The sequence below is a fragment of the Triticum urartu genome, chromosome 5A (genome assembly GCF_056163025.1).
Source record: "Triticum urartu cultivar PI428250 chromosome 5A, HENAU_Tu73, whole genome shotgun sequence".
Taxonomy (NCBI): domain Eukaryota; kingdom Viridiplantae; phylum Streptophyta; class Magnoliopsida; order Poales; family Poaceae; genus Triticum; species Triticum urartu.
The window spans coordinates 312,632,222-312,656,541 of NC_141877.1; the positions used below are offsets into that span (position 1 = coordinate 312,632,222).

Sequence of the window (24,320 nt, forward strand, 5' to 3'; positions counted from 1 at the left end):
ATTGCTCGGACATTTCATCAAACATATAGACCGCGAGGTGTATATCCTGAGGAGTTGGACGTACCACGGCGGCATTCGTTGACAGTGACCTTGTCCGGTGGCGGCGCCTCCAATGGCAAAGTTGTGGTTGCGGACGACGGCAAACAACGATGGTGGTGGAGCGATGATGGCGGCTGTGTGGACGAGAAAGAAAAGAGAAGAGGAACATGGCATGTTGGGCAAGGAGGGGACGTCTCCAAACGAACCGGAGGGCCTTTGCAGTCAGTCATATGTGACACTCGCGTTCGGACGCTTTTGGGCGTCTCCATATCCGCCCCACATATGGGTTGGGTATGGGGATTGCTGGTTCGACAAGACAATTGGCTGGATTTGTAGGAGAAAATTGGATATTTGCCACTTTCAATACATGGCTTCTCAAAATTGCCACTTTCAAGATTGGCTTCGCAAATTTGCCACTCTGCTCATTGGCTCCTTAATCACCATGCCACTTCCCTCCTTTTATTGATTTTCTTTTATCCTTTCCCATTTATAAGCACGGGAAAAGACCATACTACCCCTGATGCTATGCTAGTACACAGTACATGTATTCAGCTTATGCATATGCATTTGTTATTCTCGTTCGACAGAGCTCGTCGTTAGTAAGAGCGTCTGACCGTCTGTTGACACCGCCGGCCTGGTCACCGCCGTCGCCCGCGCCACTCGGCTGCTTGCTCGGCCCGACTGCCACCGCGGCTCGCCCCATCTGCCTTCGCGCCATAGCCGCTCAGGCCGGCCGCCTGCTCTGCACTTGCGCCGCTAGTCCTGGTCGCCTGACCTCTCGGCTGAGAAGAGGATGCAGGAGGGCGCGTCCAGGGAGGACGAGAGAAGGCAGACGGAGATGGGCACGTGGCCACAGATTCCATACGTCACATGATGCACAACTTTGCTAACGAACCGTGCAACAAGAGATCAATTGCTACAGATTTTTGAACAAAGCAAGGATAAGGCTCGACATGATACGGTCCAGAATCCATGCACGTGCCGTCGGCGAGATCAGCGGCACGTGGCGTTGACGAGATCGGCGGCACTCTGGATTTAGGCGATCGGCAGCATGGGACGTCCAGAAGATCGGCGGCACGCGACGTCCAGAAGATCGGCGGCACGCGACGTCTAGGTGATCTGTGGCACTCTGCAACGAGGAAATCAGTGATGGATCACACACGGTATTCTCAGCGGCTAGTACGCTCTCATCTGCTTCAAGTATCAATTAGTATGTGGACATTACGTGTATATAGCATCAGGGGTAGTATGGTTTTTTCCCGTGCTTACAAATGGAAAAGGAAAAAAGAAAATCAACAAGAGGGAAGTGGCATGGTGATTAAGGAGCCAACGAGCAGAGTGGCAAATTTGCGAAGTCAATCTTGAAAATAGCAATTTTGAGAAGCCGCGTATTGAAAGTGTCAAATATCCATTTTTCTCGATTTGTAGATGCTTTAGAAAAAAAAAGGGAAATCTCGGACCAGACCATTGGGCAACCAAGGCTGACAGGCGGGCCATATAATATATACGACAGGTGGGCCCACATGTCAGTATATGCGTCTGAAATTAGCAAAATTGCAGCCCTGATTTCAAATCCCAAGCCGCCGCTTGCTCGGTTGCTTCTCGTCCCGGCGGCGGGCCAGCGACCCTACCAATACACCCATGGCCGCCGACGCCGACCACCAGCACGGCCACATCGACAAGGAGAAGGAGAAGGAGCTCCTCTCATCGGTGGTTGGCGACATCCGCTGTTACTCCGGTTCCGACCCCCTCCGCCCATGGCTCCGGTACGGCCCTGCTCCCAATCACCACGCCTACCCGCACTGCGCCCCTCCCTTCCTCCTCTCTGGTCGAACTGATTCCGTCTTACAGGGGGATCCGGAGGCTGGAGGGGGCGCTGCCGCCGGCGACGTTGCGGGAGAAGCTGCCGAGGTTCCTCCAGAAGTGCGCCGAAGAGTTCCAGGACGAGCCCCGGTACCGCGACGACCCGCGGTACCTCCGCGTCTGGATCCAGATGGTGAGCCACTTGCTGCTATACCAAACCATAGTACCGGCTGACTACGCAAGGGTTTCATTTCGTTGGGGATTTACTGAGAGATGTTGAGATTGATTGGTATATTTAACGGCAGACTATCTGTTTGCTAATTTGCCATGCTAGGAGTTGCCTCCTACTGAATGTTTTCGTTGAAACACCACAGTTATTGAGCTCCCTTTCGCTCGGGTTCTCTTTGAGATAGGAATGTTCTCCTGGATTGTTGCGAGGTTATATTGTGATTGCATGGTGTTGATGGTGTAGATGGACTATGTGAAGGACGCAAAGCCATTGCTGAAGAAGTTGGAGAGGAACAGAATAGGCCTCAAGAGAGCTGCGTTTTATATGGCTTACGCGATATATTATGAGAAGCGTAGGAGGTTTCAGGACGCGGAGCAGATGTACCGCGTGGGAATCCAGAAGTAATCTCTTACCCGCCACGCTGTAGAGGATACTGTCGTTTGCTTCTACAGTTTGTTATTATTGTCTGAATATAAGTCTGATTGTGTAAACCTGGGTACTTAATGCAAGTGTTCAATAGCCTTGCAGAGCCTATCGAGGAGTTACACAAAGCACATGATCAGTTTATCTATCGCATGGAGTTATACCAGAAGAGGAAAGATAAAGTATGGCTCTCACTTCACCTTGGCAAATATTGTGTGTATGTACTCTTTTCTTACTATATGCATTTCATCTGCAGGAAGGAATGCCTAGCCGAGTTAAACCACTTCCTAGATGTGCAAACCAAGTTGATGGTATGTTTAGAAAAAAAAACTTTACTCAGGCTATCTAAATCAGTTTCTAGTGGAACTTACATGTCATTGGGAATATGCTGCAGGTCAAAGCAGAAATTATACAGAACTTAAGTCCAATCCAGTGCAAAAATTGGGAAGTAGTTCAAATTCTTCATTGTGCCGTCATCCTCCATTAGGTCATGCTAAAGATGGTGTACCATCCAGAGGCACCTCAGGAGATAACAAGAATTTGTCTCGTTGTAATGGTGATGACACTGTAGTTGTACGATTTGTTGGCTCTGCATTGGTTGGAAAGTCAGAAACTGAAGATGCTTGTCATCATGGCCTCGTTGAACCAACTATAAACTTGAAGGAGGCTATGGATGACATCAATAGCATGTTTCTAGAGCCAGTGGAACCCGAGACAATGCTCAAGAAACGCTCGAAGCGTGATCAACCAAAGTTTAATCAGCAGGCAAGTGCACTTCATATCTTTGTTGATGAAGAACAACTTAACAGTAGTGATTCAAACATTCTCCATGGCAAGAACACAAAGTCAGTCCATCCAAAGTTCAGTCAACAAACAAGTGCATTTGAAATATTTGTTGATGAAGATTGTCCTAATGCTACCAACCAAAATGTGGGCCAAAACAGGAAAAGTAATAAGGAAAACAATCAGCAAACAAATGGCTTTGAAATCTTTGTTGATGAAAATGAGCCTAAGGGCAATGATCAAAATGTCATGTGTCACAAGAACACTAGGTGTCCTCGACCATTACATGATTCAGCAAGGCAGCAGGGCACGGGTGACTTCCAAAAGCCATTTGTGGGAGGGTTTGCAATATTGGCGGATGATGAAGATGAACAATGTGCGAACAATGATGATGGTGTTAGGATAAATTCCAGAAGTATGCATCCTCATAATAAGCTTACTATGCTCCATGCAGAACAAGCTGATAAAGAAACAAGACATGGCGAAGGTGAGAATCCTTTAAATTTTGGACTTCGAGAAGACACAATCATTCGTAGGTTTGTGGGATCTGCTGTTGTTGATGAGCCTAAAGTGGAAAATGCATGCCACCATGGGTTAGTTGATCCAACTATCAATTTGAAGGAGGCTATGTCTGATATAAACAACATGTTTGGAAAACCACTGAACTTCCAGGATGGTAAAAAACCAAACAGGAAAACGAATGCAGTATCAGAGAGAAAAGCAGCTCCTGTTTCTGGTTTCTCCATATTAGCTGATGATGACATTAGCAAGGACCCTGCTGCTAAAGACAAATCAAGCAATTCCTGTACATTTGGATCTGAGAGTGGTCTATTTGAGCCCACTATCACTACCCGTGACGTCATGTCGGAGATAAATGATATGTTTGGAATGTCACTTGACTTCTAAGGCACTTGCTTAGAGGGAATTTAATTATTCAAAAGGTACTGTTTGTCCTGCACCTCGTCACTCTTTTCTTGAGTCTTTGTATTCTGCATTCAAGATGTGAAATGTGCTGCATATTTCGTCTAAAAAGGAAAAAATGCAATCGATATGGAATATATGTACTATCATTTGCTGATATAATAGCTTGGGATTCAGTTGAACTCTTTGGTGCATAGTTGGCGACTGGTGAATATTTCAAAAACTGATCATTCGCGTTTATCGTTCTTATGTTTGAATGTGTTTCTTGATTCGTTTTCCTTGATAAAATTGGGACGAGCGAAATGGTGACTAGCTTGGTTATTCATATCGCCTTGATATCGTGATGTTTTTGCTCTCTTACCTGAAAAATGCTTCTTGACGCAGGTGCAGAAGATGCACAGAAAATGTTACAAGATCACCCCTCTGGTGATGCAGGGTGCAGAAACCGGGAATGATACCATGCCTGTGGTGTTCTCGCTGATATCATAATTTTCCAGGATATTTTCCACAAAATGAGCTTCCAGATCTTTGTTTAGCACCAGGCCCATGAGTTTTGTACCATATGAATGCTGGTATAAGTTAAATTGTTCCCTCAGGATTTGAGGTCACAGAACATTTTGTTCTCCCCACTGTATTTTGTTCATTAGATCCTTGGCTAGCATTGGTGATGCTGCCCATTACAATGACTTTCTCTTTGTTGGAACTTGGAAGTCACTGCCAGTCCATTATCAAACTCTGTCCCCGCTTTGCTTGTGTTTTTGCTGCTTGTACTGAAGGAATTTTACAGAATAAAAAATACAGTTCCAAACGGTACCTACACTCTTACATTTGTTTTTGCGAGTACACTTATTTATGGCCATTAAGGTTTTACTTTCCATTTTTGTGCTGTTTGTTGACAACATATTGCAGGTTTCAATTGGGGAGACTGACGTGAAACAACTAGTGCACTAGCATCAAGGATCAAAGCCTACAGTAAGAAAAAAATATTTGGCATATTTAGATAGGTAATGAAACATAGATTAATTGCTAGTGCACTAGCATTGTTAATCCCTATCCAAATAAGAGTGACGCCTCTACAGGCCTAAACAGGTGCACCAAGAAGAAGCTGACGGCATATGATGAACCCTAACTGGTTTGTTCACGTTTTGGATTGGCTCAGATTCATGGCTGCCCGGTGTTGCCAGATGACCACTCTTTCGTGAGTGAATCCATGGTGATTGCTGCAGGTGCTGCGGTCTTGTCGCTTCTATGCTGAGTCAGTAGGCCACCACACCTCCATCTGGGTTCAGGTACGCACTTACATATGCAGTGTATTTAGATTCAGTTGTCACAAAGATGCATCCATCAACAACAGAGCTTAATCTCTAGAGATACAAAGAAAAAAGGGAAAGGAACGATAGGTAGGCAGTATGAATACTACTACTAGTCCAGTCCATGCATGGCTTCCTGGGTCACGAAAGCGTACATGTCCTGGCTATAAATCTCCACTGTACATACACATGCAGGGTTCCCAAATTTGCATGAATTTTACAGGAATTCAACAGGGTCCAGTGAAAAAAAAATACCGTGAATGTTTTGATTAAGATTTTCACTTTTTATGCTAGAGAAAAATCATGGTAGCTTACAGATAGTTAGAATTAAGTTTCAGGAACGTACGCACAAACGAATATGGTGGTCCAGATTTTTGGTTTATGAACACTAGGCTGCATGTAAACCAATGCTTGGCGTTGTCGAACTACATTTTTCACAATAAGAAACACGATGTTTAAAAAAATTAAAGGATGGGAGGAGGAACTGATTGGTACGGACGTACAGTATATCAGTTGCATGAAAAGATACGTATACTGTGAGATTCTTTGGTCCAGACGAACCTAGATTCAGCAAAATATTTCTAGCCTAGTAAGTGTGAATCGATCTGTAGTATTATTGGTGCCGTTCCCTTTCTGAAGGCTGCTGAAGAATCTTTCTCATTGTCCTTATGGTGTCAAGATATGATTGGTGTGGATGGTGATTGTTGTAGTTTGTCGATCGCTGTTTAGATCATTTTGTTTCTTTTCCTTTTTCATCGCTTAGGCATAGCTTTGGTCTTTTGCCTACGTGTTTATTGGTGTTTTGGCTGTGTGCATCGTAACTATGCCGAGGCCGTGTGAGAAGAATTGGGAAGCGTAGAACCCTTCGTCTGGGCCGCATTGCATTATATAGAGAGTACGCCGTGGCTTACAAGAAAGGAGGAATCGATCGAGAAAGAGAGATCGATCCTGTTCGGTTACAGGAGGTTTAACAGAAGAAGAGATAAGAGTAGATAAGATTACAAAGTTTAAAACTAGTCTCCTATCTCTATACAATATATTCTAACATTCCCCCTCAATCTGAACCGAGTGATCTCTACCAAGGTTAAGATTGTTCTTGAAGTCATTCAATCTTTCTGTGGTAAGAGGTTTTGTGAAGCCATCAGCAAGTTGATCACCAGTTGGTATAAACCGAATATCAAGTAGGTTGCGAGCTACTCTTTCTCTGACGAAGTGAAAATCAACTTCAATATGTTTGGTTCGTGCATGGAAAACATGATTAGCTGAGAGATAGGTTGCACCAATATTATCACACCATAACCTCGCAGCTTGTGGAGCCTTGATCCCAAGTTCATATAACAGAGTTTGTATCCACATTACCTCAGCTGTAGCATTAGCCAAAGCTTTATACTCAGCTTCTGTACTGGACTTAGAAACAGTGGCCTGTTTCCTTGCACCCCATGACACAAGATTTGTTCCCAGAAATACAGCAAAACCACATGTGGACCTTCTGTCATCAGCACACCCTGCCCAGTCTGCATCAGAATAAGCAGTAACAAGCAAAGACATTGACTTGGTAATCTGAAGTCCAAGGCCTTTGGAGTATTTGAGATACCTCAAAATCCTTTTTAGTGCAGTCCAGTGTGTTGTTCTAGGTGCATGCAAATATTGACAAACTTTATTGACAGAGTAAGAAATACCAGGACGTGTAAGAGATAAATACTGTAAAGCACCAACAACACTTCTGTATTTTGTTGCATCATCTGATCCAAGTGCTTCTCCACTGTCAATTGTAAGTTTTTTTGAAGTTGAAATTGGTGTACTCACGGGTTTGCAATGTTCCAATCCTACTCTCTTGAGTATATCAGTGGTGTATTTTTCTTGTGTAAGAAGTATTCCATCCTTTATCTGTTTAACTTTTATACCAAGAAAATAATGAAGATCACCTAAGTCTTTGAGGGCAAATTCCAACTTCAGATCCTTAAGCAAACAAATGGTAGCATGTGCACTTGAACTAGCAACAATTATATCATCAACATAAACGAGCACAAATATAGTGACCTTATCTTTATGATAAAAGAACAATGAGGTATCTGCTTTAGATGGTGTAAACCCAAGTTGTTGTAATTGCATGTTTAACCTGGAATACCAAGCTCTTGGGGCCTGTTTCAAACCATATAGAGCCTTATCCAACTTACAGACATAGTGTGGTGCACTTTGATCCTCATATCCTGGTGGTTGCTGCATGAACACTTCTTCCTCAAGAACACCATGAAGAAACGCGTTCTGAACATCTAGCTGGCGTAGACTCCAACCTCTGGAAACAGCATAGACAGTACAAGTCGAATGGTAGCTGACTTAATAACAGGACTAAAAGTATCTTCATAATGAATACCAAACCTCTGTTTGAAACCTTTGGCAACTTGTCTAGCCTTGTACCTGTCTATGCTTCCATCAGATTTTCTCTTTATCTTATATACCCATTTACAATCTATGACATTATGATCCTGCCTTGGTGGTACTAAATGCCATGTTTTATTTTTCATGAGTGCATCATATTCATGATCCATAGCTTCTTTCCAATCTTTATGTGCAAGAGCATCACTCAAACAAGTTGGTTCTCCAATATGACTGAGGAAAGCACGCTTAACTTTGTCATACCTGACCGTACCATCAGTGTATTCTTTTTCCTTGATAATACCTGACTGTGATCTGGTGTGCCGGCGCGGAAGTGTTAGTGATGTGTGCGTGGGCACAGAAAATCCCGGTTCAGAAACTGGCGCCGGAGATCCTGTGGCTGATGGTGATGTAGAAGCAGGCGCAGAAAATCCCGGCTCCTGATCCGAGGAGGATGCCCGTGGAGAAGCTGCAGCAGATCCTGGCGCATCCAGCGCGTGATCCAAGGAGGATCCCGGCCCCACAGGCGTGTCGCTCTCGTCGGCTGGGTCGAGGCGCGGGCTCTCGTCGTTCGGCGCGCCATGTGGAGACACGGTTCCTCCCGTGCGGGGGCAGGCGTGTGGGCTGGCTGGGTCCACCAGACGCAGCCGGTCGGCCACATCTGCCGCGGGAGGGCTGGAAGCCACCGGATGGCTGCATGCCAATCCGGCTCGGGGCGCTCAGCAGGCGCAGTCCTAACGCGCGGATCGGCACGGGATCGCGCGTCGCTGCTGTCAGGGAGATCAGCCTCGTGTTCTGTGCCAAGTCTGTCCTTTCCTGCACACGTAAAATCACAGCCTGTTCCTGCACATATATCATCAGAACCACCGTTTTGAGTGGAATTTTGCACACTGTCAGCCTTATGTAATTCACCCCCGTGATCTGAAAGAAGTGCTATCTCAGCACGAAGAAGGGCTCCGGCGTTTGGACGAAGTTTGGCAAAAGGAAAAAGGGTTTCATCAAACACAACATCCCGAGAGATATATATGCGTCCAGTTCCAACTTCTAGGCATTTATAACCTTTGTGAAGATTGCTATAACCAATAAAGACGCACTGAGTAGAACGAAACTCAAGTTTATGACGATTGTATGGACGTAGGTTAGGATAGCAAGCACACCCAAATATTTTAAGAAAGTTGTAGTCGGAGTTTGATGATAGAGGCGCTCTAATGGAGTGACATTTGCCAATAACTTTGCTAGGAAGACGATTTATGAGATATGTGGCAATGATAAAGGCTTCGTCCCAATATTTGAGAGGCATGGATGCATGAGCAAGAAGGGATAAACCAACTTCAACAATGTGACGGTGTTTCCGTTCAGCGGAGCCGTTCTGTTGATGAGCATGAGGACAAGAAACATGATGTTCAATGCCTATGCTACGGAAAAAGGAGTTGAGTTTTTCATACTCCCCTCCCCAGTCACTTTGACTGTCAAATATTTTCGATCAAAGTGTCGTTCAACAAGTTTTTGAAACTCTTGAAACACAGAGAAAACCTTAGATTTGTACTTAAGCAAATAAATCCATGTAAATTTGCTATAATCATCAATGAAACTAACATAGTATTTCTTTCTTCCAAAGGAATCTCTTGCATGTCCCCATACATCACTGAAAATAAGTTCTAAAGGAGCATGAGATATACTATTCGACTTCGGATAAGGTAGTTGGTGACTCTTGGCATATTGACAAGCTTCACAAACAGACTCACTAATTGAACTATGTGACAACAAGAGGTTGCCTTTATTGACTACTTGTTTAACGATGATCGAAGATGGATGTCCTAATCTTTGATGCCACCTTGCCAAAGAGGGCTTGATGACGGAGAAAACTTGACGACGCTTGCGACTAAGTGCTCCGGATGTGATGGGGTAGAGACCTCCAATGCATCTACCATGATGGAGTTCCCTCGTTGCCCGATCCTTGATAAAAAAGTAATGAGGGTGAGTTTCAAAGAAGACATTATTGTCATGAGCTAAACGAGACATGGATGCAAGATTTTTATCCGCTTGAGGCACATGAAGAACATCTTTGAGGACTAGATCACGTTTAAGTGTAGGGGAATTAATGAGGGCCTGACCAATGTGTTGAATATCCATACCTCCACCGCTTGCGGTGTGAATTTGATCGCCGCCATGATACTGTTCACGAAGAGCAAGTTGTTCTAGCTCGCTTGTGACGTGATCCGTGGCACCAGAGTCCACGTACCACACCCCTTCTCCTCCTTGTTTGCGCATAGGCGCAACAACATGTTTAGCATCAGGAACGAAGTTCTCATCGTAGCGATGCCAGCAGTCCATGACTTCATTGCCCGACTTCTTGCAGAGTTGGCAGCGAGGACGTGCTCGGGAAGAAGAAGAAGGGCGACGGCTGTTGTTGTTGTGGAAGCCGCCACCCTCGGCCCTGTTGTTGTAGTTGCTGCGCCGCTGCCGCCATTGTTGGAGTAGTCGGCGTTGCTGCGCCCACGGTCGCCGTTGCGCTGCCCCTGGTGACCGCACCCACGGCCGCGGCCACGAGAGACAGAGTTGGCGGAGGACTGCCGGACGTTGGCGCCGTGAAGAAGGCTGAGGCGGGTGTCGAAGCTCAAGAGCTGACTATACAGCTCCTGAACGGTGATCGGCTCCACCCGAGCGGCGAGGGCGGAGACCATAGGGTTGTAGTCCATGTCGAGGCCGGCAAGGATTTTGGACACGATCTCCGGATCGGAGAGCGCGGCGGCGGTGCAGGCGACTTCATCGATGAGGCTTTTGATTTTTCCAAGATATTCTGCCATAGACATGTTACCTTTTTGAAGATTCGTGAGCTCAATGCGCGTGTTGATTGCTTGAGCTTGGCTTTGAGCAGCAAACATGGCATGGATCGCACTCCATACTTCGGTCGGCGTCGAGAGCGTCGCGACCTGTGCGAGGATCTCGCGGGATAGGGATCCCATCAAGAATCCTTGGAGCTGTTGCTGCTGTGCGTACCAGAGGGATCGTGCAAAGTTGACTACATGTTCGTCCTTGCTGTCCTTGGTGATGGTGAGCGTGGCCGGCGGTGGCGGGCTCTGCGGGTTGAGGTGGTGTTCCATCTGTGCCCCCTTGATCTGGGGCAGCACAATGGCTTTCCAGAGTAGGAAGTTTCCCCTCGTGAGCTTCTCTTGGGGTGGTGATCCGAGCAGGGAGGTGTTGGTGGAGGTGGAGGAAGAAGAGGAGGCAAAAGCGGATGATGATGATGATGTGGTGAGCGTGCCCATGGTGCTGGCTGTCATGGTGGCGGTGGTGGTGGACATGCTGCTCGGTCGCTGCGGTAGCTAGATACGATCTATTCTTGATCTATTGAGGAAGAGGCTCTGTTACCATGTGAGAAGAATTGGGAAGCGTAGAACCCTTCGTCTGGGCCGCATTGCATTATATAGAGAGTACGCCGTGGCTTACAAGAAAGGAGGAATCGATCGAGAAAGAGAGATCGATCTTGTTCGGTTACAGGAGGTTTAAAACATAAGAAGAGATAAGAGGAGATAAGATTACAAAGTTTAAAACTACTCTCCTATCTCTATACAATATATTCTAACAGGCCGGGCATGCACTCATTGTGTTTGTATCCCCTTGTTGCTTCAGTTTGAGCCAATAAAATTCACCCTTTGTCAGAGATTGTTTCAAGGGTGGATTTGATAGGTTAGGTATGAAAGAAACAGTATAAGGTTGGTGCATGAAGAGGAGAAGATCGAGCAAAAGTTATGAAGCTTATAAATATATGCTATCCGGAGATCGAGCATGCAAATTGCAAGCAAATGGAGCCCCCAAGTCCCATACATCCCCAGCTAGACCTTGCTCCCCAGTGAATCGTGATCATGAGCTCATGACATATAATGAAGATCTTTCCCCCAAAAAAAATTTGTTATACGTAGGTTTTCTGTTATATCGTAGTAGGATACATTGTGTGTGTACTTTCGTTTTCCTAGAGCATCATGGGGTAACTGTGAGCGGGAAAAGTAACAGTCTGCTCATGTCCAAAAACCCACAGGCGAGGCGAAGAACAAGGAAGACGTGCAGTGGCAATGGTTGGCGACATCGATGTCACGGTGTGGCACCGTATGACCCAGGCCACACAGAGGCACAGGTAGAGGTAGCCTAGCCCTGCTTGCTTCTCCGACAGTAGGATACGACTGTGATGTTCCCCTGTCCAGGTGGTCCAAACTAATCAGGTACTACTCCTATAATTAACTAGTGTAAGTAGGAGCGATAATCAGTGGCCCCCCTCGCCGGATCCCCAACGCCTTGACAAGGAGGCGCCTGCGCCGATCCACGAGATGATCGACGGCGGGGGGCTAACTAGTAGCTAGGGACCGCCCGTACATATCCATGGCTATCAGTTATTATAGCGCTCCCACGATGACATGTTCAACCAAACTCCCTGTTGTTTGATGTTAAAAGAAAAGAAAAGTACAGTCAGTGGTGAGCTTAGGGCCCTCTCCTAACCTGTCAATTATCTTTGTTTTTGTTTTGGTAGTGCACTGTATTTCCTTAGACCAAATCTATCTATGACCTAGTACTAGTTAACCAACCTACTGACCTAGCTTGGGCAGAGCGGAAAACCCAAACGTGCACGTTGTTGATTCACGACGTGATAACTGGTGTCAAGTCGGCGTAGGATTTAATGGGGGCCATGGAGCTCTTTTTCGTGCAATTAACACTTTGTTCCCCCACAGGGTGGTGGTCCTCGTTGAATCACCCATCGCCAATATTTCTTGGCACGATCCAGCCGCGAGTCCTCTTCTCTCCAGCCCAGCTACATGCATCCTTTAATATAAACACGTCCTCTAATGCATCGCAAAGTGCTCTCTCCAAGAGGCATATATGCAAATCAAGTTGCTTAACGCACGTTGCTCTAAATTCATTTGGACCTGCCAAAGAAAGTGAGGGGGCGTGTGTCTAGCTGCAATCACGAAGGCGCGTCCTCCCATTTGCTCGACATCCGCAGGACCGATCCTCTTTTCCAGTTGGTGCAAGCTATACTCCCCCACAGAATTATTGCGAAACGCAGTTAATGCAAATGCATTTGAGAAGCGATCACGGCACCAGAAACCAGAAGGTTTTGCAGGGAATGCATAGCCGCCAGTGCACTAAACGCGTTTGAATGGAGGAGCGTCTTCTACAGAAGGATTAACCTCCTACCACAAAACCCTATGGTTGACGAGATTAACTTCCTACCGCAAACCCCTATGGTTGACGAGATTAACCTCCTACCGACTCTAGTGAAGGATTTGTAATCATGATTTGATAATGAAACTAGGACATGAGAGGTCCTTTGATACACAAGGGTAGAATGGGAGCGGGTGTCGCGCGCTGGCTCCATCGCAAGATGCATACAATGACATGTGCTCCCTTCATAAACTAATATGAGAGCGTTTAGACTTTAGTGATCTGAACGTAATACCATTCGAAAGTGCTATACCAAGCTCTGGGGGAGCCGGGAGGCACGTGGGAAATAAATGCCGGAAAAGCGACTCTTGTCCATGGGAACAGGGCAACGATCGAGCCCGGCGACGTGGAGCTCCCAACGCCCACGAGACGCGACATGCGAGCACGGCGTGCATCATCCGTGCGTGGCATACACATGCAGCACTAGTGCTACGCTTCAATTGTCCGATGACCCCCGCAGTAACTGATGTGAGTGGTAATGGCTGGATGCATACGCACACTCCTGTGCAGCACAGGACCTAATCAAAACTGGGATCTTGGTTGATTTTATCTTGACTAATAAAAAGGAGCCATGCATGCATGTATCATGCAGGGGTATTAGTCAAGGACTGTTTTCTCTTGACTGCTAATAATACGATACGTGTTGATTTCATCGTGATTAATAAAAAAGAGCCATGCATGCATTTGTCATACAGGGGTATTAGTCAGGAACTGTTTTCTCTTGACTTCTAATAATACGAGATGGCTGTCGCCGCAGTGAAATTAACTCGCGGAGCGCTCCGCCCCCCGCGCTCCTGCCTAGCGCCGGCGGCCACTCCGGCCCCGGCGCCCACCAAACCCCGCCGGCTTCCGCTCCGGACCCGGCGGCCACCATGGCCTCGCGGGTGTCACTCTCAGCGGGATCGTCGGACTCCTCTGCCCTCCCTTCCCTCCGGCTCCGGCGAGGCCGGCGCTGCGCTCGCTCGTCCTTGTCCCGGACATCGTGGGCACGGCGCGAGGTCCCATCGTGCGCGGCGCTTCATCTCGTCCCCCTCGCTGGCGCCTGCTGCGGCGGCCGGGGCGTGGCAGTCCCGGCCTGTGCGCCGGATGGCCAGTCCGGAGTTGCGTTCGCCACCGGCCCAGGGGAGGCGCTCGCCGCCGGGCCGCTGGCCGAACATTCTCCCCTCCTCCCGACCCCCGAGGGGCCGCATCCCGGCCGGGCTGATTGGCTGCTGCTACAACCGTGGAAGTGATAGACACATATCTGCCCAATGCACAAATCCGCCGGTGTGCGTGCGTTGCGGTGAGCACGGCCACATCTCCAGGTTCTGCACCAACCCGCGCCGACGCCCTCGGAGCCCTTCGCTGGCGGACCCTCCCCGCGCGCCCCCGGCGCTGCGCCAGCGCCCCCCCTTGCCGGGGCCGCCCCTGGTGGCCGCTCGGCCGGGACGGCAGTCGCCGCCTTCGCCGCGGCTTCCCCCTCCGCCGCCTGGGCCTCCGCCTGCCGGGGCGGTCCGTCTCGGCGTCTCGTGGAGCCAGATCGTTCGGGAGGAATCAGCGGGCAGCGTTCAAGGTCCGGGCTTTTCGGTCCCGTTTGAGCCGGCGGTGTCGCCGGTGCTCTCGCGCACGCAGGTGGAAGAGCCAGTGGACTGCGTCTTCTTGGAGTCCGGTCCGGACCTATGTGCTCTGGAAGAGGAGCTGTCCAGGGCGGTGGTGGTGACCGTGGTGGGTTCGCATCAGGCTGCAGATCTGGCCTCGGCTGCAGCTGTTTTGGTGGATGATTTCGAGCTGTTGCCCGGTGACATGTCAATCAGAGGGTACTTTCCGGAGGATTTTATCGTCATGTGCAGATCAGTTGAGCTGAGGAACAGGATGCTCAGGCGTGGCCGCGCTGGGACGCCGCTATTCGACTTGGTGCTCTCGCCATGGTCTCGCCGTTCGCGGGCAACCGGAATCACCATGCCATTCCTAGTGCAACTGGCGCTCCGTGGGGTGCCGGCGAATGCCTGGACGCGGCGGACTGCAGAGGTGTTGCTTCATGGGCTTGGTTTAGTGATTAAGGTTGCGTCTTCCACGGCGTCCCGTAATGATATTTCGGAGTTCAGGGTCTGGCTTCGGACGGACGACCCGGCGAGGATCCCTGCCAAGCGAATTCTCGTAGTGGAGGAACAGGGCGGACGCGGCCAGCAGGCCATGGCCGCGGGGAATCAGGATAATGCTCTGTGGTACCCGGTTTCTATCAGGCAGGTTGGTGATGCGATGCGGGTAGATGAGCTGGCCAAGGCGGCACCTCCACCGCCGCCCCCCTCTCTGCCTTCGGCTGATGATGATGGTTGTGGATGCCGTGGTGATGCGAACGGGGGTCCGTCGGCGCCGCCACCCAGGGCTTCGCCGAAACCTTCCTCGGCGGGCTCGGCCCCCTCGCCGCCGCAGCCGCAGCAAGGTGGTGGATTTCGAAACCGCGCGGCCAGTCAACATGACCGGGTGGAATGTACGGGCGACAAGGCTGGTGCGGCTGATTCGGCTGATGCGGCCCTGATCGTGGGTGAGGTCAGCGTGGAACGACCGTTGGTGGAGGAGCGGGCTCTGGGAGTTTCGAGGTGCATGGAGGCCCCGTCGGTGGAAAGCAGGGTGGGCTCCTCTTGTCTCCAAGGGGAGGGCCATGCGGGCTGTGGGCCAAGGCTGTTGATACGACAAAACTCTGTGGCTTCGATCAACCAACCAGAAGGGGAGTTTGTGCCGCCCGAGGCGGTGGCTGGGCGAACAATGCTGGGCCAGTCTGGGTCGCATTAGATCGGGGGGCCCGGTGGCCTGGTGGTAACAGGAGATTCGCCAGGGATCAGAGTTGGGGATTGGGAGCTGCGCCTCTCTCATGTTGAGGAAAGCCCGCAGAGGGAGACACGCGACCCGACCGAGGAGGATTTCGACAGCGACAACTGTGGTAGTTCCCTACTGGTGGATTTGTCTCACCGTTTGGATTCCGAGGAGGGACTGGTGGGGTCCGAGCGGCATGTGGATGGGACGCAGCCATGCATGCATGGAGATGGCTCCGAGGAGGGACTGGCATGGCCCGAGCTGCATGTGGATGGGACGCAGCCATGCAGGCGTGGAGATGGATGGTTTTTGGTGAGCCTTTCAGAGCATATTGACGAACCAGACCTGTTGCCTACCCCTGCTATTCCGAACCCATCTCCTCAGGATAGGGCGATACAGGTGTGTGCAGAGCTCAGGGGCAACACCATGCCCATCCTGGAACAACCAGCATCGAGGGGCCTAGAGCCGAGACAGCGGAAACCACGCTAGAAGAGGGCACCAGTGACAACTCCCAGACGTAGCGTGCGACTCGCCAAGGGAGGACGGGGATCTCGAGCTTCGAAACAGTAGGCTGTCCTGATCAAGAAATTATGCCTTGCGAACGAAGCTGACCTGATAAGCGATGACACCCTAGAAGCATACGCAAGGTTGTTCGACAAGCCGCTCATGGACTGCCATGTCAAGGCGATCTTGGCGTTGTTTGGTTGGGAGGAGTCCATCTTACCTCTTCAAGGGGAGGATGATGCGGTGGTGGAGGGCTTTTAGTCCCTAGTTGCATGGTGGATGTGGGATGCTAAAATGACATCGCAACCTCCTAAAATCCTGGTGTGGAACGTGAGAGGGCTTAACTCGCCGGCATGTAGAAATACCATCTTCCAAGTGGTAGATGCGGTCAAGGTGGATATAGTGTGTCTTCAAGAAACTAAGATGGAGGTCATTTCGGATGATATTGTACGACAAACCCTTGGCAATAGATTTGAGAATTTCTATTACGTTCCTGCGGTGGGCACTAGAGGTGGAATTTTACTTGCATGGGATCACTTGGTGGTGTCTGTCACCAATCGACACTTAACGCCGAATACCCTTACGGCACTCATCAAACAGGATGGGCTGCCTTTGTGGTGGCTTACTAGAGTTTATGGGCCACAGGGCGATGCGGAAAAGGTGAATTTCCTTAAGGAGATTCGTGATGTCCGAGACCTGCATGCAGGGCCGTGGGCAATTGTGGGTGATTTCAACTTGCTTGTTAATCCGGAGGACAAGAATAAGGCCACGTCCAATAGGCGCATGAGGGCTAGGTTCAGGGCCATGCTTAATCGGCTAGAGCTCAAAGAGTTATACCTTAATGGAAGGCACTACACGTGGAGCAATGAACGTCGACGGCCAACGATGGAGAAAATAGACCGCGTGTTCGTTACTAACTGTTGGGAAGATATATACCCAAGGAGTCTACTTACTACTCTCGGTACGCAATCTCGGACCACTGCCCGTTGCTAGTGGATTTGGATGCGGAATTCGAGGTGGGCCACCGCTTCAAATTTGAGTGCTTTTGGCCTAAAGCAGTAGGATTTTATGATACGGTGGAGCAGGCGTGGAAGTCCATTCCCTCCGTGGGCAATCCGTTCCTAGTTCTGGACAGGAAGCTGCGTACCACAGCGAAGGCCTTGCAGAGTTGGAGTGATCGTTGGATTGGCAACACCCGCCTCCAGATTGCTTTGGCAATGGAGATCATCTCAAGATTGGACGTGGCGGCTGAATCTAGAGAGCTATCCGATAAGGAACACGAACTCCGAAAATTGTTAAAAAGGAAGTTGCTTGGGTTGTGCTCCTTGGAACGAATGATCGCGAGGCAAAGATCGCGCCTGTTGCATCTTAAGGTTGGGGACGCAAACACTACCTTCTTCCAAAGTCACGCGAGACATCGACAGAGGAAGAACTCTATAACGGTCATGCAGCACAATGGGGAGACCTTCACTGGGCAGGAGAGGATTGCAGATGCGGTGGATGGCTACTTTCAGGGTTTGATGGGAACAGCAGGGGCTAGAGAGGCCACTATTAATCTGGATGTACTGGACTTACCATCTATGGATCTGTCAACGCTTGAGGCACCGTTCACGGACGAGGAAGTTTGTAAAGCAATCAAAGGCATGCCTCTGGACAAGGCACCGGGGCCCGATGGATTCACGGGCAGGTTCTATGCAACTTGCTGGCACATTGTGAGGGTGGATTTCATGAGGGCTCTTGAGCAGTTTCATAGAGAGGATATGCGGGGCATGTCTGCAATCAACAAGGCCCTGGTGACGTTGCTACCCAAGAAGAAAGGCGCTATGGACATAAAGGAGTACCGGCCGGTTAGCCTCATAAGTGGACCCATCAAAATATTTGACAAAGTTCTAGCAATTCGGCTAGCGGCGGATCTACCCAAGCTAATTGGACAACACCAAAGCGCGTTCGTTAAGGGACGCTCCCTACATGACAACTTCATGCTTGTTCAGTGCACGGCACGACGTCTACATGTGTTGAAATCCCCAACGGTCCTCCTCAAGCTCAACATCTCCAAAGCTTTTGACTCCATCAGCTGACCTTTTGTCATTGAGGTTATGAGGCGTTTTGGTTTCGGAGAAAAGTGGATTGCATGGATCTGTGGGCTGTTGGCAACCTCCTCGACAAGGATTATGGTGAATGGCATTCCGGGCAAGCCAATACTCGCATGTCAAGGCCTAAGGCAGGGTGATACCCTATCACCAATGCTATTCATACTGTGCATGGAGCCGCTAAGGGCCATGTTCTCATTCGCCATGGAGAGATGTATGTTAGCACCTTTGGCACGGAACGGTTTGCAGCAACGGGTCTCCATGTTCGAGGATGATGTGGTTGTGTTCTTCAAGCCAAATGAGCTGGAAATAAGGACGTGCCGAGAAATACTTGCGCTTTTTGGTCAGGCCTCTGGACTTGCGGTCAACATGGCAAAGAGTGTGGCCTTACCGATTAGATGCTCTCAGGTGGAGATGGATCTGGTCTCGTCTTCCCTTGGATGTGGCAATGCAAACTTCCCGTGCAAGTATCTGGGCATGCCGCTCACTATAAGAAAACCCACCGCGGCGCAACTTCAAGATCTAGTAGACAAAGTGGCTGATTGCTTGCCAATGTGGAAGCAGCCTTGCTGCCAAAAAGTAGCAGGCTGTTGCTGATCCAATCGGTACTCTGTGCCATCCCGGTGCACTCGATGCTGGCTCTAGACCTGCCAAGGAAGACTTTGGTAGCGCTAACCAAGATCTGCAGGGGCTTCCTTTGGTGTGGGAAGAAGGATGCACATGGTGGATCTTGTATGGTCGCGTGGAGCGAAGTTTGTACACCCAAATGGGCAGGAGGCTTGGGACTTTCGAATCTGTTTTGGTTGAATAAAGCACTACGGGCGCGATGGCCATGGCTTCAAAGGGTAGACAAGGAAAGGCCCTAGGCAGAGTTCACTATCATCGTGCCAACTGACTCGCAAGCCTTGGTACAAGCGGGTGCACGAGCATCGATCGGCAACGGCAGGAATACACTCTTTTGGGAAGATAGATGGATTGATGGCTTTCGGGTGGCTGAGCTGGCCCCGCGCATCTACAGCCGAGTCCCGAAGAGAGTGCGTCAAAACAAGCTGGTGGCGGAGGCGCTCGACAATAACAGTTGGGCACATGATGTTGGCACTGACCTATCTCCAGAGGCTATAGATGAGTTCCTGAATCTTTGGCCAAGGGTAGCGGAGGTGCAACTATTGGATGAGTTGGAAGACACAGTGAGGTGGATGTGGGAACAGAACGGCGAGTTCTCGGCCCGTTCGGCGTATGCGGCGAGATTCATGGGGAGAGAGGTGTCCCCAACTGCTTCGTTTTCCTAGCAGACTAAGGCGCCAAGGCGATGCCGATTTTTCTCTTGGCTGGCGCTAAGAAACAGATGCTGGACTTCGGATAGACTAGCTCGACGCGGACTATCCCACCAGGATTCATGTCCATTATGCAACCAACACGACGAAACCATGCAGCACCTGGTGATGGATTGTGTATTCGCGAGGCAGATATGGTCAAGCATGGGACGACTAACGAGGAGGGTGGACCTGGAACCGAGGCAAAACGAACAAATACAACAATGGGCGTTGAGGCAGGACGGGAACTCAACTAGTGGACGTGCTCATAAAGCCAAGTGCCTTCTTGTGATGTGGATGATCTGGAAACACAGGCATAATGTGGTCTTTAATGGCGAGAGGCCGTTCGTCCCACGAATCATTCAATGCATCCAAGATGAAGGTAGACTATGGGCAAAGGCCGGAATGTTAAAAGAAGACATGGTAGGCTTTGAAGTAGAGCCGGTAGCGCGGGGCAATATCGAGTAGTCCTTTGTAAGTTTGGGGTGGTCTCGGGCGAAGCCCGAATGTAAATAATCATGTAACTATGAACTTGTGGATTCGGGGCTTCTTCCCCTTTCTTCTTTAATGAATGATATGCACACTCACATATTCGAGAAAAAATAATACGAGATGTGGCACATTGACATTGCTGATCTTGTCCGGTTAACTGGGGTCTCTCATGTGCGGGTGCTTGCTTGTGCGTGCGGGGTCATGCGTGGGCCTTCCAACATAGTCAGGAAGATGATGATGCAGTGGGTCCAATTACTGGCGGAAGAGGATGCACTTGCGTTGCAATGGGGCCCAAATAATGAGATTCACTTGATACAGAACGTTGTGTACATTTACTCCACCAATTTGGAAAAAGGATCACCGAGAAACAAAAACATAGTACATGGGAGCCTCTGAAAGTAATTTTGTATAAGCGATGTGTTGAAAAAAATTAGCAGCATCGAGTTAATTTAATCCAGAAGAGAAACTAGACATGCTACTATGTATTCCCTATGTTTCTAAATATAACTTTTTTAGTGATTTTAATACCAATACGGGCTACATATGGGTGTATATAGACATATTTTACAGTATATATTCACTCGTTTTGCTTTGTATACGTAATTCATATTGAAATCTCTAAAAAGACTTATACTATTTTGAAATGGAGAGAATACAAAATATTAATAAATATATGTCATGGTCGGGATAACCCTAGCGTTGACATCGTTGACAACCATGGAGATTAAGTGATACATGGCAAACCGTAGGGCTGGCCCGATCCTCACAAATTGAACAAAAAGCAGGGGGGAAATTACGAGGAATCACAATGCTCTTTGGAGTCTTCACCAATATTGGCCTTGTACTCCAACCGAGTGTTCTCCCTCTGGAGGCCTTGATCTCCTCTAGGGGGGTTCCCACAAGGGGAGATACATGAGCAAAGTTCTATGTTTAGTTATGATCTTTGCTAATCCTAGAGAGGAGGTGTGAAATGAGTATATATAGGCCCTGTTGGGAAACGTAGCATGCAATTACAAAAAAAATTCTACGCTCACGCAAGATCTATCTAGGAGATGCATAGCAATGAGAGGGGGAGAGTGTCTCCACGTACCCTCGTAGACCGAAAGCGGAAGCATTTGAACGCGGTTAATGTAGTCGAACTTCTTCTGGATCCGACCGATCAAGCACCGAACGTACGTCACCTCCGAGTTCTGCACATGTTCAGCTCAATGACGTCCCTCGTCCTCTTGATCCAGCAAAGGTGTCGAGGAAGAAGATGAGTTCCGTCAGCATGACGGCGTGGTGACGGTGATGGTGAAGTGATCCGCGTAGGGCTTCGCCTAAGCACTACGGAGATATAACCGGAGGCGTAAACTGTGAAGGGGGGTGCCGCACACGGCTAACCATTGTTGGTGTGTGTGTTCTAGGTGTCGTGGTTCTAACTCTGACAGTGATGTAGGGGGGTAAGTATGGAGAGACTAGATCTCAGCTATTGGAAAGTTGTAAACACACCAAGATGTACGAGTTCAGGCCCTTCGCGGAGGAAGTAACAGCCCTACGTCTCGGTGCCCGGAGGCGGTCGATTGGATTACTGGCGTGTGAATAACTGGGGTGCGAACCCTTCATACTGAGGAGGGGGGTGGCTTATATAGAGTTCGCCGGCCCCCTCCTGCCCTCAGTAATGCAGGGTTTAAGGTACATTTAAGGTTGGGCGTTACTGGTAACGCCCCTAATAAAGTGCTATGATGACCATAAAAACTACTTAACAGCTGACCGTTTGCCTGCGGAGTGACTGTAGGTCTCCTGGCGGTCGAGTGGTTGGCTTCATGGTCGAGTGATAGCTTTCTGGTCGAGTGTCTTGAGTCCGTCGAGTGGGATACCTTTAAGTCGATTGAAAGGTGATTTCTCCTAGGGGTGTCCTAGGGTAGGACTCTTTGGTCAGGTCCGTGTCCCTACCCTAGGTACATGTCTTCATCATTAGCCCCCGAATGGATCGAGGTTAGAGTGGGGAAAGAGTTGGAGATCTTTCCGACTGGTTCTTCGGGCTACATGAGCGCCTCGTTTTGGGTCAATCGTCACGGATGACGTTGCCAACCTTTTTCAGTCGCCTTGATCCATTCCAGGCCTTTCGTCGAGTGAATTTCTTTGTTTGTGACATACCGAGCGCCGGCGCGATCGGGGTCTTCTGTTTTGACAAGTTGTTTTTGTGGCCCGCGGATGTTGCGGGATTCGGATTTTGGGAAGCGCGCGGGACGGGAGCGGCCGCAGTAATCGGAAGCGATAAAGCGGAAGCTCCTTGATCCCCGCGTCGCCTTTTTCGCCACGTACTGCGCGCGCGTCTGCTGCGGGATTTGACTGGATAGCCTGGGCCTACCAGTCAGCCACTCGAAAGCGGTCCCTTATAAATCGCCGGCTCGGGGTTTCCAAGCAGTGCGCTCTCTTCTCCTCCTTTCTTCCGCCTCTCCCCCTTCGCAAGTCCTTCCGCCACCTCCGTTCCCGCCCCAGCGCAGCAGGCCCGTGCGAGACTTCGCTGGCGACGATGACGAAGAGCAAGACCTCCGCTCTGGAGCGCGCGAAGAAGGCGGCGGCGGCGGGGAAAGGGAAGAGGTCAGCTCGGGGCGGATCTTCCTCTAGGACCGCTCTGCCCAAAGGTTGGATCCAGGGCGACTGGATGTCGTCGGTGCTCCGGCAAGAGGATCTCGACGACATGGTCGAGGGGGGAGTCATTCCCCACCAAGCTGCGCGTCTCCCGGGGGGAGAGATCGAACCTCAACCCCGCGACGGTGAGTGCGTGCTCCTAGCCACCCACATCGACCGAGGGTTTTCTCTGCCGCCCTATCCTTTTTTCCGGAGCTTCTTGAACTTCTTCGGAGCGCAGCTCCACCACTTCACTCCCAACTCCATTGTCTACCTTGCCGCTTTCATTTCCATGTGTGAGGCTTTCTTGGGTTGCCGCCCCCATTGGGGACTTTTCAAACACATCTTTACTTGCCGTTCTCAATCGGTCAAGAAGGCCAAGTCGAGTGACGAGAGGACGCAGGTGATCCAGTTGTGCGGGGGCTTGGCGATCCAGGCGAGGGGGAAGAGCTGTTTTCCATCCATTACTTTCCCGGAGTCGGTCCGTGGTTGGCAGTCAACCTGGTTCTACTGTCAGGACCAGGCGACCCTAGGACAGTCGACTGGTCTTCCTCCTTTCTCCCTCGACCGAGCTGAAAAATCCGCTTCTCTGAAAGTGACGCCGGAGGAAAGGGCCCAAGTCAAAGTGCTGGCCGGTTGAGTGGTCGAGCTTGTCCGTGAGGGTGTGACTGGGATGGACCTACTGGAGGTCTTCCTCCAGAGGCGCATCCAACCGCTCCAAGCCCGTGACCACCCGATGTGGTTGTATTCTGGTCTTGATGACACCACTCAGATCCACCCGGAGGAGGTCACCGATGAGATGCTGGAGGGGTGGCTGTCGAGCATCACGGGGAACAAAGACAACCCCCGAGGAGCCAGGAGGGTAACTCCACTCGACAACTCGTATGAAGTGGACCAGGTATGTCTTGTTCTTTGCATTCCGACTGAAAATGCTCCCGACTAAAATCTTGTTTTCTGCATTGGTCTTCTTTGAGTTGGTCGATTGACTTTCGTCTTGTCTATTGTTTTCCAGGCGACCACCGAGATGTACTCGACGCCCAACGGGGCTCAGGGGCCAACTAAGGAAGGGGAGGCGAGCGGAGGTGAGAGCGGGGACGACCAAGGCGAGTGGGAGTCCGACGGTGAAGGAGAGGGAGACGACAATGTCGACTCCAGCGAAGAGGAGGAGGAGGAGAAGGTCGAACCCCCTCGCCCAGAGGGGCGGTCCAAGCACACACACGACCCAGCGCGGGAACGTGGCAAGGCGACTGCTTCTGTTGGGCAGTCGTCGAAACGCCCTCGGACCTCTTCCCCTACGCCGACTGGGAAGGTCCCCAAGCTCCCACGCACGACGCTGTCCAAGCCGCCCAAGGCTCTACCCAAGATGAAGATAGCTGTCCCTACCATTTCTGGGTAATAATAAAACTTGTTT

The 24,320-nt window shown here is 49.9% G+C and overlaps 2 protein-coding genes and 1 pseudogene across 3 annotated transcripts; 2 read left to right on the forward strand and 1 right to left on the reverse strand.

Annotated features, from left to right (window-relative positions):
* Positions 1–1,597: 1,597 nt before the first annotated feature.
* LOC125508771 (Mad3/BUB1 homology region 1) lies at positions 1,598–5,011 on the forward strand. The gene is made up of 7 exons (XM_048673563.2): positions 1,598–1,805; positions 1,891–2,035; positions 2,315–2,472; positions 2,592–2,676; positions 2,751–2,805; positions 2,889–4,218; positions 4,583–5,011. Exons 1-6 carry the CDS (start codon positions 1,681–1,683, stop codon positions 4,181–4,183), a joined length of 1,863 nt encoding a protein of 620 aa, XP_048529520.1. The 5' UTR covers positions 1,598–1,680; the 3' UTR covers positions 4,184–4,218; positions 4,583–5,011.
* LOC147971196 (uncharacterized) lies at positions 4,872–23,748 on the forward strand (annotated as a pseudogene). The gene is made up of 3 exons (XR_015604576.1): positions 4,872–5,008; positions 5,108–5,487; positions 11,924–23,748. The product of XR_015604576.1 is annotated as an uncharacterized LOC147971196 (transcript).
* LOC147971197 (uncharacterized) lies at positions 6,550–11,168 on the reverse strand. The gene is made up of 5 exons (XM_087523864.1): positions 10,230–11,168; positions 8,624–8,727; positions 8,149–8,577; positions 7,686–7,804; positions 6,550–7,553 (listed from the first exon to the last, which is right to left on the reverse strand). Exons 1-5 carry the CDS (start codon positions 11,166–11,168, stop codon positions 6,550–6,552), a joined length of 2,595 nt encoding a protein of 864 aa, XP_087379990.1.
* Positions 23,749–24,320: the final 572 nt, after the last annotated feature.

Bases quoted from the DNA above. Each gene is read 5' to 3' on its own strand.
- LOC125508771 (XM_048673563.2), top strand. From the start codon at position 1,681: ATGGCCGCCGACGCCGACCACCAGCACGGCCACATCGACAAGGAGAAG. The intron at 2,036-2,314 runs GTGAGCCACTTG...TTGATGGTGTAG, and splicing joins TCCGCGTCTGGATCCAGATG to ATGGACTATGTGAAGGACGC. The intron at 2,806-2,888 runs GTATGTTTAGAA...AATATGCTGCAG, and splicing joins ATGTGCAAACCAAGTTGATG to GTCAAAGCAGAAATTATACA.
- LOC147971197 (XM_087523864.1), bottom strand. From the start codon at position 11,168: ATGACAGCCAGCACCATGGGCACGCTCACCACATCATCATCATCATCC. The intron at 8,728-10,229 runs GCAATGAAGTCA...ATATATGTGCAG, and splicing joins CCAACTCTGCAAGAAGTCGG to GAACAGGCTGTGATTTTACG. The intron at 8,578-8,623 runs GTTAGGACTGCG...ATTGGCATGCAG, and splicing joins GATCCCGTGCCGATCCGCGC to CCATCCGGTGGCTTCCAGCC.